General features: G+C 23.9%; 1 protein-coding gene across 3 annotated transcripts; it reads right to left on the bottom strand.

Moving 5' to 3' along the window:
• Window positions 1-137: 137 nt before the first annotated feature.
• LOC122502903 (WAS/WASL-interacting protein family member 1-like) lies at window positions 138-11853 on the bottom strand. Of its 3 annotated transcripts, none has more exons than XM_043613228.1 (5): window positions 11536-11853; window positions 10833-11008; window positions 7679-7986; window positions 4534-5164; window positions 138-1320 (listed from the first exon to the last, which is right to left on the bottom strand). In XM_043613228.1, exons 2-5 carry the CDS (start codon window positions 10987-10989, stop codon window positions 1193-1195), a joined length of 1224 nt encoding a protein of 407 aa, XP_043469163.1. In that variant the 5' UTR covers window positions 10990-11008; window positions 11536-11853; the 3' UTR covers window positions 138-1192. The 3 variants fall into 3 exon arrangements, with proteins under 3 accessions (XP_043469163.1, XP_043469164.1, XP_043469165.1); XM_043613229.1 differs by lacking the exon at window positions 11536-11853 and adding an exon at window positions 11132-11476; XM_043613230.1 differs by lacking the exon at window positions 138-1320 and adding an exon at window positions 2355-2411 and having other exon boundaries at window positions 11536-11850.

The raw sequence follows: 11853 nt of genomic DNA on the forward strand, positions 1-11853 counted from the left end.
TCATGTTGTATTTCTTTACCACCTAGATTGTGATTAAAAATTCAAACTATGAGTCGACTTTAAAATTTTCAAAGATACGAATATTCATTTTTTTGTAAATAGGAATAAATAATCGAAAAATGAAAAGGAAGAACAAGTAAAATTATATAATGTATTATATTTTCAACAATATTACAAGATTATGCACACACGCTCGAATCGTGTCTTTCGAATTACATTAAAACATGTAAGACAGGAAAAAAATAGGAGCATATAATTAAAAAATCGAAACTAAAGATTAAAAATAAAATATATTGTTAAACGATAAAAAAAAGATAATTAACACAAAAAAAAATTATGAATACGTTTCATATAGTGTTAATACTTTTTAAAAACAGAACGACTTTTTTTTAAAAATTGTCTTTTGGCAATTTCATTGAATTTCTCATTTCCCGAGAATTTTGATTAATACTATTTAAATAAAGACAAAAAAAAAAATTATGTTAAAAAAGGTAAAGTTTCTGTCTTTATCGAAATGCTAACGTGCATCATCATCTTTCACATCTTGTATAAAGTAAATCTTCCATTTCAGTGCACCGTGTGCATAACAATATAGGTCTGTCCTTATAACATAGGAAAGAAAACTATTTTCCCTCGTCCAAAAGACTTTTTTTACCTTTTTTTTCTTATTTTCTCTAAATGAGGAGGAAAAATCGACTCATTTTTCCTTTTCTTCTTTGTTCCTCTGCTTTCTTGTTTCCTTTTAGAATTTCTTTTGTCGAAAAGAAAACTTTTCCAAAAAATGAATCGTTAGGAAATAAAACGTTTCTCCAACACTCCTCAACTAATAAATTAGATTTTATAAATAAAAAATTGTCTTCTATACAGAAAATTGAATTTTGATATGGATAAAATGACGAAGATATGCATTTAAAAATTGAAAAGGGGATAAATATTTTTTTTCTTGTTTTTTTCGTTTTTTTTTAACAACGAGGAAGGAAAGTTTTCTAACTATAGTTAGTTGAAACTTTGACGCCTAGGTCCTTATATTTCTTACTCCGTATTCTTTGTTACTCAATTTTCTTAAAATTTGGCAATGTTTTAAGAACATTATTTATAATTATAAGCTAACTAGGCGACTCATAAATAAAGAACGAGATATCACGTAGATTAAAAATTGGGTCTCTCTCTTTTTTTTCTCTCTCTCTCTCTCTCAACATGCTGATGAAGCCGCATTCTGCTGCCACTGTTTACCCCCAGATGATGATTTTAATTGGGCCATCGAACTGGGGGCAGGTGCCGCCGATCGTTGCGGTGGTGGTGGAGCTTGTTGCTTGGATGCTGTAATTTTTCAAAACATCTCATTTAACCAGAAATTTCTTTTTTTGCAACCATTCAATTAACACCAAGAGATAAGTAACCATGCTGTATGCAAAAAAAAAACTTATCGTCATTTTGAGAAAAAAAATCCCATGCGATCGAAGCGCAGAATGGAATTAAATTTTTTTAGTATATGCACAGAAGAGGGTGGAGTGTTTTTTTTAATTAAGCAGCTGAAGATGCAACCAAAGCGTGCCAAATGATTTTTCTCGAGACAAAATATCTCCATTATTTTCATCCAAAAAATTAATTTTCCAAATCGACAAAATTCTAATTAAAATAATGCCAAAAAATAAACCTTTCTCAAATTTTTTTTAAACATTTAACGAGTTGAAAAATATTTTCGAAATAGAATTTAAAAAAAGCAAAATTTTTTATATGAACTAATAAAAATAAATTTAAATAAAATTGAAAAATTTGAATATTAACGAAATATGAGAATGAATTTAAATAAAATTTGCAAATTTACAAAATTAAAAGTGAATTTTAGTTACAAACCAATAAAAATAAATTCAAACAAAATTTGAATATTCACGAAAATTAAAAATAAATTTAAATACAATTTACAAGTTTATAAAAATTGGAAATCAATTCAAATACCTAAAGGTTAAATATTTACAAAAATTAAAAATTTAACTGCAAACCAATAAAAATAAATTTAAATGAAATTAAAAAATTTTAATATTCACGAAAATTAAAAATGAATTTAAATAAAATTTGCAAATTTACAAAAATTGAAAATAAAAGATAAAAACACACGAAAATTAAAAATAAATTCAAATAAAAAATAAAAATTCACAAAAATTAAAGATAAAATAAAATAAAAAATAAATTGGAGAATCGAATAACGAAAAAAATTGAATTATCACAAAAAATGGACGAGAATTTCAATTTAAAGGTAATGAAAAAAAATTATACATATAGTTGTCTTAATTTCTATGGATATTTAATTACAAAAATACTTTTATAAAGTTAAAATAAAATAATATATAAATAAATTGCTCCGCAAAAAGTTCCAAAAAGAAAATTAAATTAAGTGCCATCTCTGATATCTGGAAAACAAGAATGAATAAAAATCATAATTCATAAACTGCAAAATGACATAATCGGCAGAATTCATATAAAGAAGAAAATATTTCATAAAACCAATAAATGCGCAAATTATTGACAAATCAAGAGAACCAATAATTATTATTGAGAAAGTCTAGAGGAAAATATATCAATTTACAAAAGAAAATAAAATAAGGAAAAAAAGGAGAAAATTCTCAGGAGTGACCGTAAAGAAGCCAAGACGATTACTAAAAAAGATTACTTTAAAAGAAAAAGAATTTCAATTTTTCCCTATTGTATAAGAATAAGAAAAAAACGAAGAAACTAATTTTTAGTATTTTTTGTAGAAAAGCTAAACTTTAGGAAATTTCTGTACATTTCCCATCGTGACTTCTACTATTTCTAGAGTAAGTTTGATTTATTTCTGCATACTTAATGCTTATTTTGATTATAATAATTAATACCATTAAATCTACAAAAATATTACTATTTAATTTATTGAATTTTACTACATCCACAATACATTTAAGTGAAAAGTTTTCTATTTTAAAATATTTAATTTGATTTCAATGTAATACTTTCAGGCCTCGGATGAACTTTAAATTGCAAAAAAAGTCGAAATAATTGTTTATTTAATTCAGTCTCATTACAAAAATTAAATTTTTTATTCCCCTGACTTTTCAATTCAATTATTCAACACTTGAATAATTTTGTTAAATAAATGTTTTCAAATTTATACTTAAAGATTTTGCATTAAATTTGTTGAGAATTAAATTATTCGTTAATAGCTGGAATAAACAAATTGTTCTCAAAATTTTTAATAAAATTCTTTCAAAAAATTCAATTATTTTCAGAAATTTTTCGAAATTCAATTTTCATTATCTACTATTTTAATAAAAAATTTTCCAAATGAATTTAATTATTTAAAAATAATTTGATAAACTACTTCACAAGAATTCAATTATTTTTATAAATAATAAAATTCTTCGCAGGAATTCAATTATTTTTATAAATATTAATAAAATTCGTTGCAAGAATTCAATTATTTTAAATACAATTATAAATTCCTCGACAAAAATGCAATTATTCTTAAAAATTCTATTAAAATTCTTCCAAAGAATTAGATTATTTATGTAATATAATTTGTTTATTAGAAGTTAATAATTATTTTCAAATAATAAGAATGAAATATTTAGAAATATTCGATTATTTAATAAATTATTTATTTTTGTATTTGAATAATTGAATTCTCGTAGAACTTTCTAATAAGAATTGATTTAAAATTGAATTTCAGTTAAAATTTTAGATAATAATTGAATATTAAAAACATAACGTGAATTTTTGCAAATAATTGAATTTCAAAAAGGTTTTAAATTAAAATCTTTGAAAATTTTAATTATCATAAAATTGTAATCATATTTAAATTTTTATTTTGAATTAAAATGATTAAAGATTTGAATAATTTTATTTAAAAATTTCAACGAAAAAATGTTTGAATTTTGAAAGAATTACAGTTGCAATTTTTAGAAATAGTTAAATTTCGAAAAGGCTTTACATTGAAATAATTAGAAACAATTTAATTCCTGTGGAAGAATAAATTGCTATTTAAATATTTCGCAATGGCCTATTTACAATTTCCAAAGTAAATTTTGTGGAAATTTTCTCTACAAATAGTAAAAGTCGACAGAAATTCCAAAACATTAAACTTTAACTATTTTCAAAATAAATTTTCTTAAAATTTACTCTGTAAATTGTGGAAGTTGACAGAAATTCCCCAAAATTTGAATTTTGCTACAAAAATATAATAAAAATTTCCTAATATTTTCTCCATGAAGACATGCCGAAGAACTATTTTCATAATCAGCTAAACTAAAATTACTCTCGGAAAATGTATGAATAATGTTATTTGAATACAAAATTATCGTGCACAACATGCGAAGAAAAGAATAAATCCATAACATTATGAAAAAATTAGTGCAAAAAGAGAGTGTGTGTGAGAGAGAGAAAGAAAAAAAAGAGAGCAAATAATGGTAAATTTTTTGCATTAAACATCGAAAGTAGAAGAATGACGTTTAAGTGTGAGATTAATTAAAGATTGCCGAAGGCTTTGCATTTTGTCCTCACCGACTAATTTACTATTGTAGACCTTGGGACATCTGGTAAAGGGTTCGGGTGACGGAAACTCGGCAATCGAGTGAAATAGATTGCCGAACCTCGCTTCTAAATCAATGGAAATTGGTTGACCATTTTTAATTGATGAGCCTCTCGTGGGAGGTGTTGGGGGTGGCGGTGGCGCTATCCTCTGGTGCGTTTGACCGACGCGATGTGGAAGTGGAGGCGGTGGTGGCGGTATACTTGGCGCCGTGACGGGAACACGCGACGGTGGCGGTGGTGCTGCTCGCGTTATTGTTGTTGTACTGCTCGCCCTCGAAATTGGTGGCGATGGCGGTCTAACAACTGGCGGTCGCAATATTCGTCTCTGCTGCATTTCCGTGACATTGAGACAGTCCTGCGACTGATGTAGGGATGAGGGGTTTGGCGCCAACACCGGTGGCGAACGTGGTAGTCGCATACTTTGCGCCCTCGCCACTGTTCCCGCCGTGAGACCCAATTTTTTCGGCGGTGGCGATGGTTTCTTTGGGGCCGCAACCGTTGGCGGTGGTGGTCTCGGCGCATGACTCAATTTACCGAAACCCTTTTGGTGACCCTCCGCATTACTCGTGATTGTTGTCGTCGACGACGAATCCGTGTTCAACTGAAATTAAAAGAATATTTATCAGTTCTTGAAAAAATAGCGAAGGAAGCAATAATTTTTTTATTTTTAAATAATGTTTTTTTCTTTTGAAGTCCATTTAGTTGAAAAGACATCAGAAATAATTTAAATCATTTTCTATTCTAAAATATTTAATACCAATTCATTTTAATACGTTAAATTTAAATTTGCTGTTTTATTAATAAATTTTACTGTTTCCGAAGTAAGTTTTATTATAACATTTTCTCTATAAGAAGCAAAAGTTGACAGAAATTACACAAAACTTGAATTTTACGGTCTCCAAAATAAATTTTGTGGAATAAAAGTTGACAGAAAATTAAAAAAATTTATAATTTCAAGAATAAACATCAAATCTTTGAATTATAACAGATTTAAAATTAGAATGCATTTATTAAGTACATAATATTAAATATTTTTGTTTATTATTATTCAAAAATTTTAATAAAATTTGTCGCAAGAATTTCATTATTTTCATGAATAATAAAATTCTTTAGAGCAATTCAATTATTTTCACTATAATTTTAATAAAATTTTCCGAAAGAATACAATTATTTTTAAAAATATTAACTAAATTCGATTATTTTTGTGAATTTTAATATAAATTCAATTATTTCCGACAATTTTGATGAAATTCCTTTAAAAAAATCATTATTTTCAAAATTCTTAATAAAATTCCTTCATAAAATTCAGTTATTTTCAAAGATTCAAAAAAAATTCTTCGAATCAATTCAATTATTATTATGAATTGTAAAATTCTCAACAAGAATTCAATTATTTTCATAAATAAGATAAATCTTCGTAAGAATTAAAATATTTTCATAAATAATAAAATTCTACAAATGAATTCAATTACATATTTTCATAAATAATAAAATGTTTCGGAGGAATTCAATTATTTTTAATACAATTTTAATAAAATTTTCCGAAAGAATACAATTATTTATAAAAATATTATTTAAATTCATTTATTTTCAAGAGTTTAAAAAAAAATTCAATTATTTTTAACAATTCTGATAAAAAATTCAATCATTTTTATATATTGTAAAATTCTTGTCAAGAATTCAATTATTTTTGAAATAACAAAATTTTTCTGAGAAATTCAATTATTTTCAACCTAATTTTAATAAAATTTCTAGAAAAAAATTCAATAAGATAATTTTAATAAAATTTCTCTAACTAGATTAAATTATTTTTAAAAATTGTAATAAAATTTTTCTAACCAATTCAATTGTTCTCAAAAGATTTTAATAAAATTCTTTGCAAATTTCAATTATTTTAAAAAATTACATTATTTTTACGAAATTTAATGAAATTCTTTAAAAAAAAAAAAATTGAATTATTTACAAAAACTCTAATAAAATTTTCTAAAAGAATTTAATTCTCTATGAATAATTTTAATATAATTAAATAGGAAAATCGTTAATTACAATAAATAATAAACACGATTATTTTAACTACTTAAAAGAAATTCTTCTTAAAATTCAATTATTTTGAAAATTTTTTGTAGAAATTATTAAAAAAAATTTAATTATTTTCAAGAATGTTGAAATAAATTCTTCAAAACAATTCAATTATTTTAAAGAATTTTAATAAAAATCATTTAAAATAATTGAATTACTGTGAAAAATTTACTATTTATTGATATTATTGAATTCTTTCGAAGAATTGTATATTAATATAATTGAATTCCAGCGAAAATTTCATTATTTTTAAAAATAATTGAATTGGATTTTATTTAAAGTTTTTTTAATAATTGAACTCTTGTGAAAAATTAAATTATTTTTTTATATAATTGCATTTTCTCGAAGAATTTTTAAAAATAATTGAAATTTTTCAAGAAATTAATTAAAATGTTATTGAAAATAAGTGAAATCCTGATAAGAATTTTGTTATTTATATAAAAATAATTGAAATTTTACGAAGATTTTTATTATTTATAAATTGACTAAAAAAATTTTAATTATTAAAAATAATTAAATTCTTCATAAAATTCAATTATTTTCAAAATTTTTTTTATAAATACTTTAGAAGAATAGAATGATTTCCAGTACATAAAGTTTAAAATTAAAATGTTAATCATTTAAAAGGAGAAATTATTTAAAAAATTAGGAAACAAGAAAACAAACAGCAACTAACTTTAAACTGAAAAACAGATTACCGAAATACAACGATTAGTATATTACAGAAGAAGATGTTTCGTGTACAATAATAAATTCTTCTTCTATTTAAAAAATAACAAATCATACAATCATTTTTTTTCTCTCTCAATATTGTTCTATTTTTGTAAAATTATTATTTTACAAAAAAAGAACAATATTGAGAGAAAAAAAATGATTGTGCGAGTTATTAGATAAGATAGAAGTGATTAATTATTATTGTATTGACAAGGAGATAGAATAAGTGAATCACGATAATAAATTATTGACTGAGAAGTGATTCATGATTTTTATACATGTATAAAGAAAAAATAATAAGAGAGAAGAATTTTTCTCCAACCTGTGGTTTCTGCGTGATTGGCGGTGGTACAGGTGGAGGACCTCGTTTCACACTTGGAATTGTATGAGTGCTATGAGCCTGATGATTGCTACTAGTATTATTTACACTGTTCCCATTGCTTCTCTCCTCTAAATTTCCCCTGAGTCCAGTGGGTTTTAATTTTGGCATTCCTCCAGCGAAAAGGCCACCAAGTCCCGCTGGACTTCCATTGCTAATGCTACCGCTGCTGATGCTATTCGACACATTTGAACTCGAATTATTGTTTCCTCCAGTGCTTGATAAATTTGAATTTCCTACTTTCACTTTCCCTGTGCACAAATAATTCAAAAATTAGTTAATCAAGATAAATATAAAATAAAATTAAAAAATATAAAACTAGAGAAAAAATGGTATAATACGAAAAATTATTTAATGTAGAAACGAAAAATAAAGAAAGAAAGTAAAAATAGAAAAAACAGAAAAGAAAAAAGAAAAGAATAAAAAAGAAATGAAAATAAGAAAAAAAAAAAGAAAAAATAAATGAAAATAAGATCGAAAAAAGAAAATAAAAAAGAAATGAAAATAAGAAAGAAAAACGAAAAGAAAAGAAATGAAAAAAGAAAAAAATAGAAAAGAAAAATAATATAAAACATAGAAAGAAGTTCACTTTAATTAAATTTATAGTTTAAACAATTATAAATAAAACATTTTACGAAAATCACATTAAACCATAAAATATTCCATATGAAATTCAATAAGCGAATATGTGGAGCACCATTTATTATTGGATTAACTTTATGAGCTTCATAAGTAGCATTGTTTTTATTATTGCAGAAAGTAACACAGATTTTAAACAGAGAATTTAATTATGCGAATATTTCTCCATTTATTCGACTACAATAAAATAATTAATTGAAAAATTGTAATTCTAATTTTATTTTCTAATTGTAATTCAAATTGTAATTTAAAATTATAATTTGTCACTTAAACTTCAATTAAAAAGAATATTTCATCACATTTCTTAAAGAATTTCTTTAATTTTGAAAAATTATTCGAAAACAACAATAACTTCTTTTTTTAAATTACTATTTAATCATTATTATTTTTCCATAGAAATTAAGATTTTAAAAAAATTCAAAATCATGTTTTATAATAATAAAAGATGACTGAGTGATAAAATCATTATTTTTTGTTATAAGAATATTGTTACTGTAACTTTTTTTAAAATTATTTTCATCATTTCAATTCAATAACTATTTTTCAGAATTTTTAACTGAAATTCTTTTTTAAATCAACTATTTTTGAAAATTCTTTGAGAATTTTAAAATCGATTTGTTTTTCAATTCAATTTTACAACTAAAATTCATTTAAGAGAATTTAATCATTTAAATACAAAAATAACTAATTTATTCAATAATTGAATGTTTCTTGAAATTGAATTCTCATAAAGAAATTTATCAATAAATTCTTAAATAATAAAATTCCTTTGACCAATTTTAATAAACTTTTAAAGTATAATTACATTTTTCAAACAATTACATTAAAATTATATTAAAAATAATTGAAATTCTGCTATAAGTTAATTATTATTATTATTTTTATTATTATTATTATTATTAATTTTTATTATTATTTACGAAAATAATAGAATCCCTGTAAAAATTCTATTATTTAAGAAAATAATTAAATTATTGCAAAGAAATTTATAAAAAAATTTGTAAATAATTGATTTCCTAAAACATTTTTATTGTTTATAATAATAAAAAATTTAAAAAGATGTTTTTCAAGATAATTGAAATCTTGACAAAAATTTAATTAAAACTTTTGAAAATAATTGAATTTTGAAAAAGAATTTTATTAAAATTTTTGAAAATAATTGAATTTTGGAGTAGAATTTTATTATTTTTTATGATAATTGAAATTTTGCCACAAATTGTATTAAAATTTTTGAAAATAATTGAATTTCTGTGAATAATTTTGTTACTTATTATTATTAAATAAATTATTGAATATAACTGTATTCTTGCAAACAATTGTATTATTTATGAAACTAATTAAATTTTTGAATATAATTCAATTTTAATGGAGATTTTTATTACTTATTGAAATAATTGAATTCGAACGAATAATTTAATTAAAATTGTTGATTATAATTGAATTCCTGCGAAAAATTATATAATAAGAAAATAATTGAATTTTTGCGAAGAATGTAATTTAAATTATATTGAAAATAATTGAATTCTTGTGAAGAATTTTATTGAAATTTTTGAATATAATTCAATTTTAACGAAGATTTTTTATTATTTATTGAAATAATTGAATTCCTGTGGATAATTGTATTATTTTTGAAAATAATTGAATTTTGAAGAAGAATTTTATTATTTATCAAGATAATTGAAATTTTGCCAAGAATTTTATTAAAATTTTTGAAAATAATTGAATTTCTGTGAAGAATTTTGTTACTGTTGAAAATAATTGAATTTCTTCAATCATTCCTATAATTTATCTAAAATTCAATTTTTCTTATTGTTTTTAACTAATATTCTTTAATTAATCAGTTATTTTTGACATTTAATTAAATATATTATTAAAAAACTCTTTTTTGTATTAGAATTCGTGGTAATTTCATAGTTTATGAGTCAAACAAAAAAAGACACAAAAATTCAGAATTTTCTTATGAATTCTAAAAATTTAATTTTTTCAGTTTAATAAAAATTCCTGACTTTTCCTTAAAGTCCCTGACCTGTAGCAAACCCTATATTTAACGATATAAATTTCTTGCAATATTTACAAAATAATCGACAATATTTTATAATTTGCAATATTATTATGAAAAAAAAAAAAATGAGAATTGTCTTCGTATTTGAAAACAAAAATTATGAAATGTGATTAGAAACATGTTTACGTTTTTTCTGTAAATATTGCATGCGACCTTTCATCGCACACATACATTTAACGAATTGATAAACAAAACAGCTAATCAAAAGGAATTTTGTTAACAATGCCATTTATACACAGAAACTACATTCTAAAACAAGTTTTCTTTAAACGAAAAAAAAGAACAGTTAAAAAACTTGAGGAAATAGAAAGAAATAAAAAAAGAATTTAAAAGAAATTAAAAGAAATAAAAAAAGAAATTATAAGAAATTCAAAATAATGAAAGTAAAAGTAATACCACCAATTGCAGGAGCACTCTTATCATTAGTGACAGTTTTTTTCAATGTTCTTCCAGCCCTGATTGATTGGAGCAATTGATTTCTGCCCTGTTCCCCGGATGCAGCAGAATTCGTTAAGCTAAATCCTGGTGGTGGCGGAGGCGGTGGAGCAGGCATTTTTCTTTAATAAATACTCCTGCAATCACAACACAATTAATATTATAAACATTTATCTTAAATTAGAAAAAAGAAGTCTTTTGTCATGAAAAAAAAAATAGAAAACATGTCACAATTCCGGCACTAAAATACAAACACTCACACACACATATGAGTCACAATGAGTCAGAGAAATACACTGCAAATGCTGCAAATATTTATATCTAATCGCAAAATGTATCCTTGCTAAAATAAAGCAACAAAAATGGATTTCCTCTCACTTAAACATTTGGCACTTTCAATACAAAAAGAATAAAGAATGAAGAGGCGTGGATCGACAAATACGGTATACAAATGAGATTAACGAGAAGACCTTGGGGGGTCCATGCCCCCCGCACAGGAAAACTAGGTTAATGTACAGAAGTCCAACACTCCGCGCGACAAATTAGATTCACTCTCGGAGAGAACACCAGAAACACTATATCATCGCATATAACAAATGCACTAAATCACTTGGCATAAATTTTCTCCTATATATGGCTTCATTCTCAATGGGCATTTATTTACCTTTAAATAATTTACAATTTCCTTTCGTTATGGTCAAACACGACTGCTCGATTTCCGAACTGCCGCTTTTTACGTCGTTCCACTCATTCTTAAACGTCGTGATGAGAAGAGTGACTGCTGCTCTTGTAAGCATAACCTATTCGTTTCGGGAAGAAGAAAAAAAACACTTTCAATGTTTTTTTCGCCCAAGGGAATAAATGTGCGAAACAAAAATCTTACATATTTCACGATGGAGAAAATATGTTGTTTGGGAGTCGTTGAGAGAAAAAGTTGACTCGACAACTCCGAGGAAGTAGTAGTAGTAGTAGTAGAATTTAA

The sequence above is a fragment of the Leptopilina heterotoma genome, unplaced genomic scaffold, assembly GCF_015476425.1.
Source record: "Leptopilina heterotoma isolate Lh14 unplaced genomic scaffold, ASM1547642v1 Lhet_24, whole genome shotgun sequence".
NCBI lineage: Eukaryota > Metazoa > Arthropoda > Insecta > Hymenoptera > Figitidae > Leptopilina > Leptopilina heterotoma.

What these genes read in the sequence shown, in the direction of transcription:
- LOC122502903 (XM_043613228.1), bottom strand. Translation starts at nt 10,989, where the DNA reads ATGCCTGCTCCACCGCCTCCGCCACCACCAGGATTTAGCTTAACGAAT. An exon ending in GAGTGCTCCTGCAATTGGTG is followed by an intron (nt 7,987 to 10,832) that starts GTATTACTTTTA and finishes ATTTGTGCACAG; the next exon opens with GGAAAGTGAAAGTAGGAAAT. An exon ending in CAATCACGCAGAAACCACAG is followed by an intron (nt 5,165 to 7,678) that starts GTTGGAGAAAAA and finishes TTTTAATTTCAG; the next exon opens with TTGAACACGGATTCGTCGTC.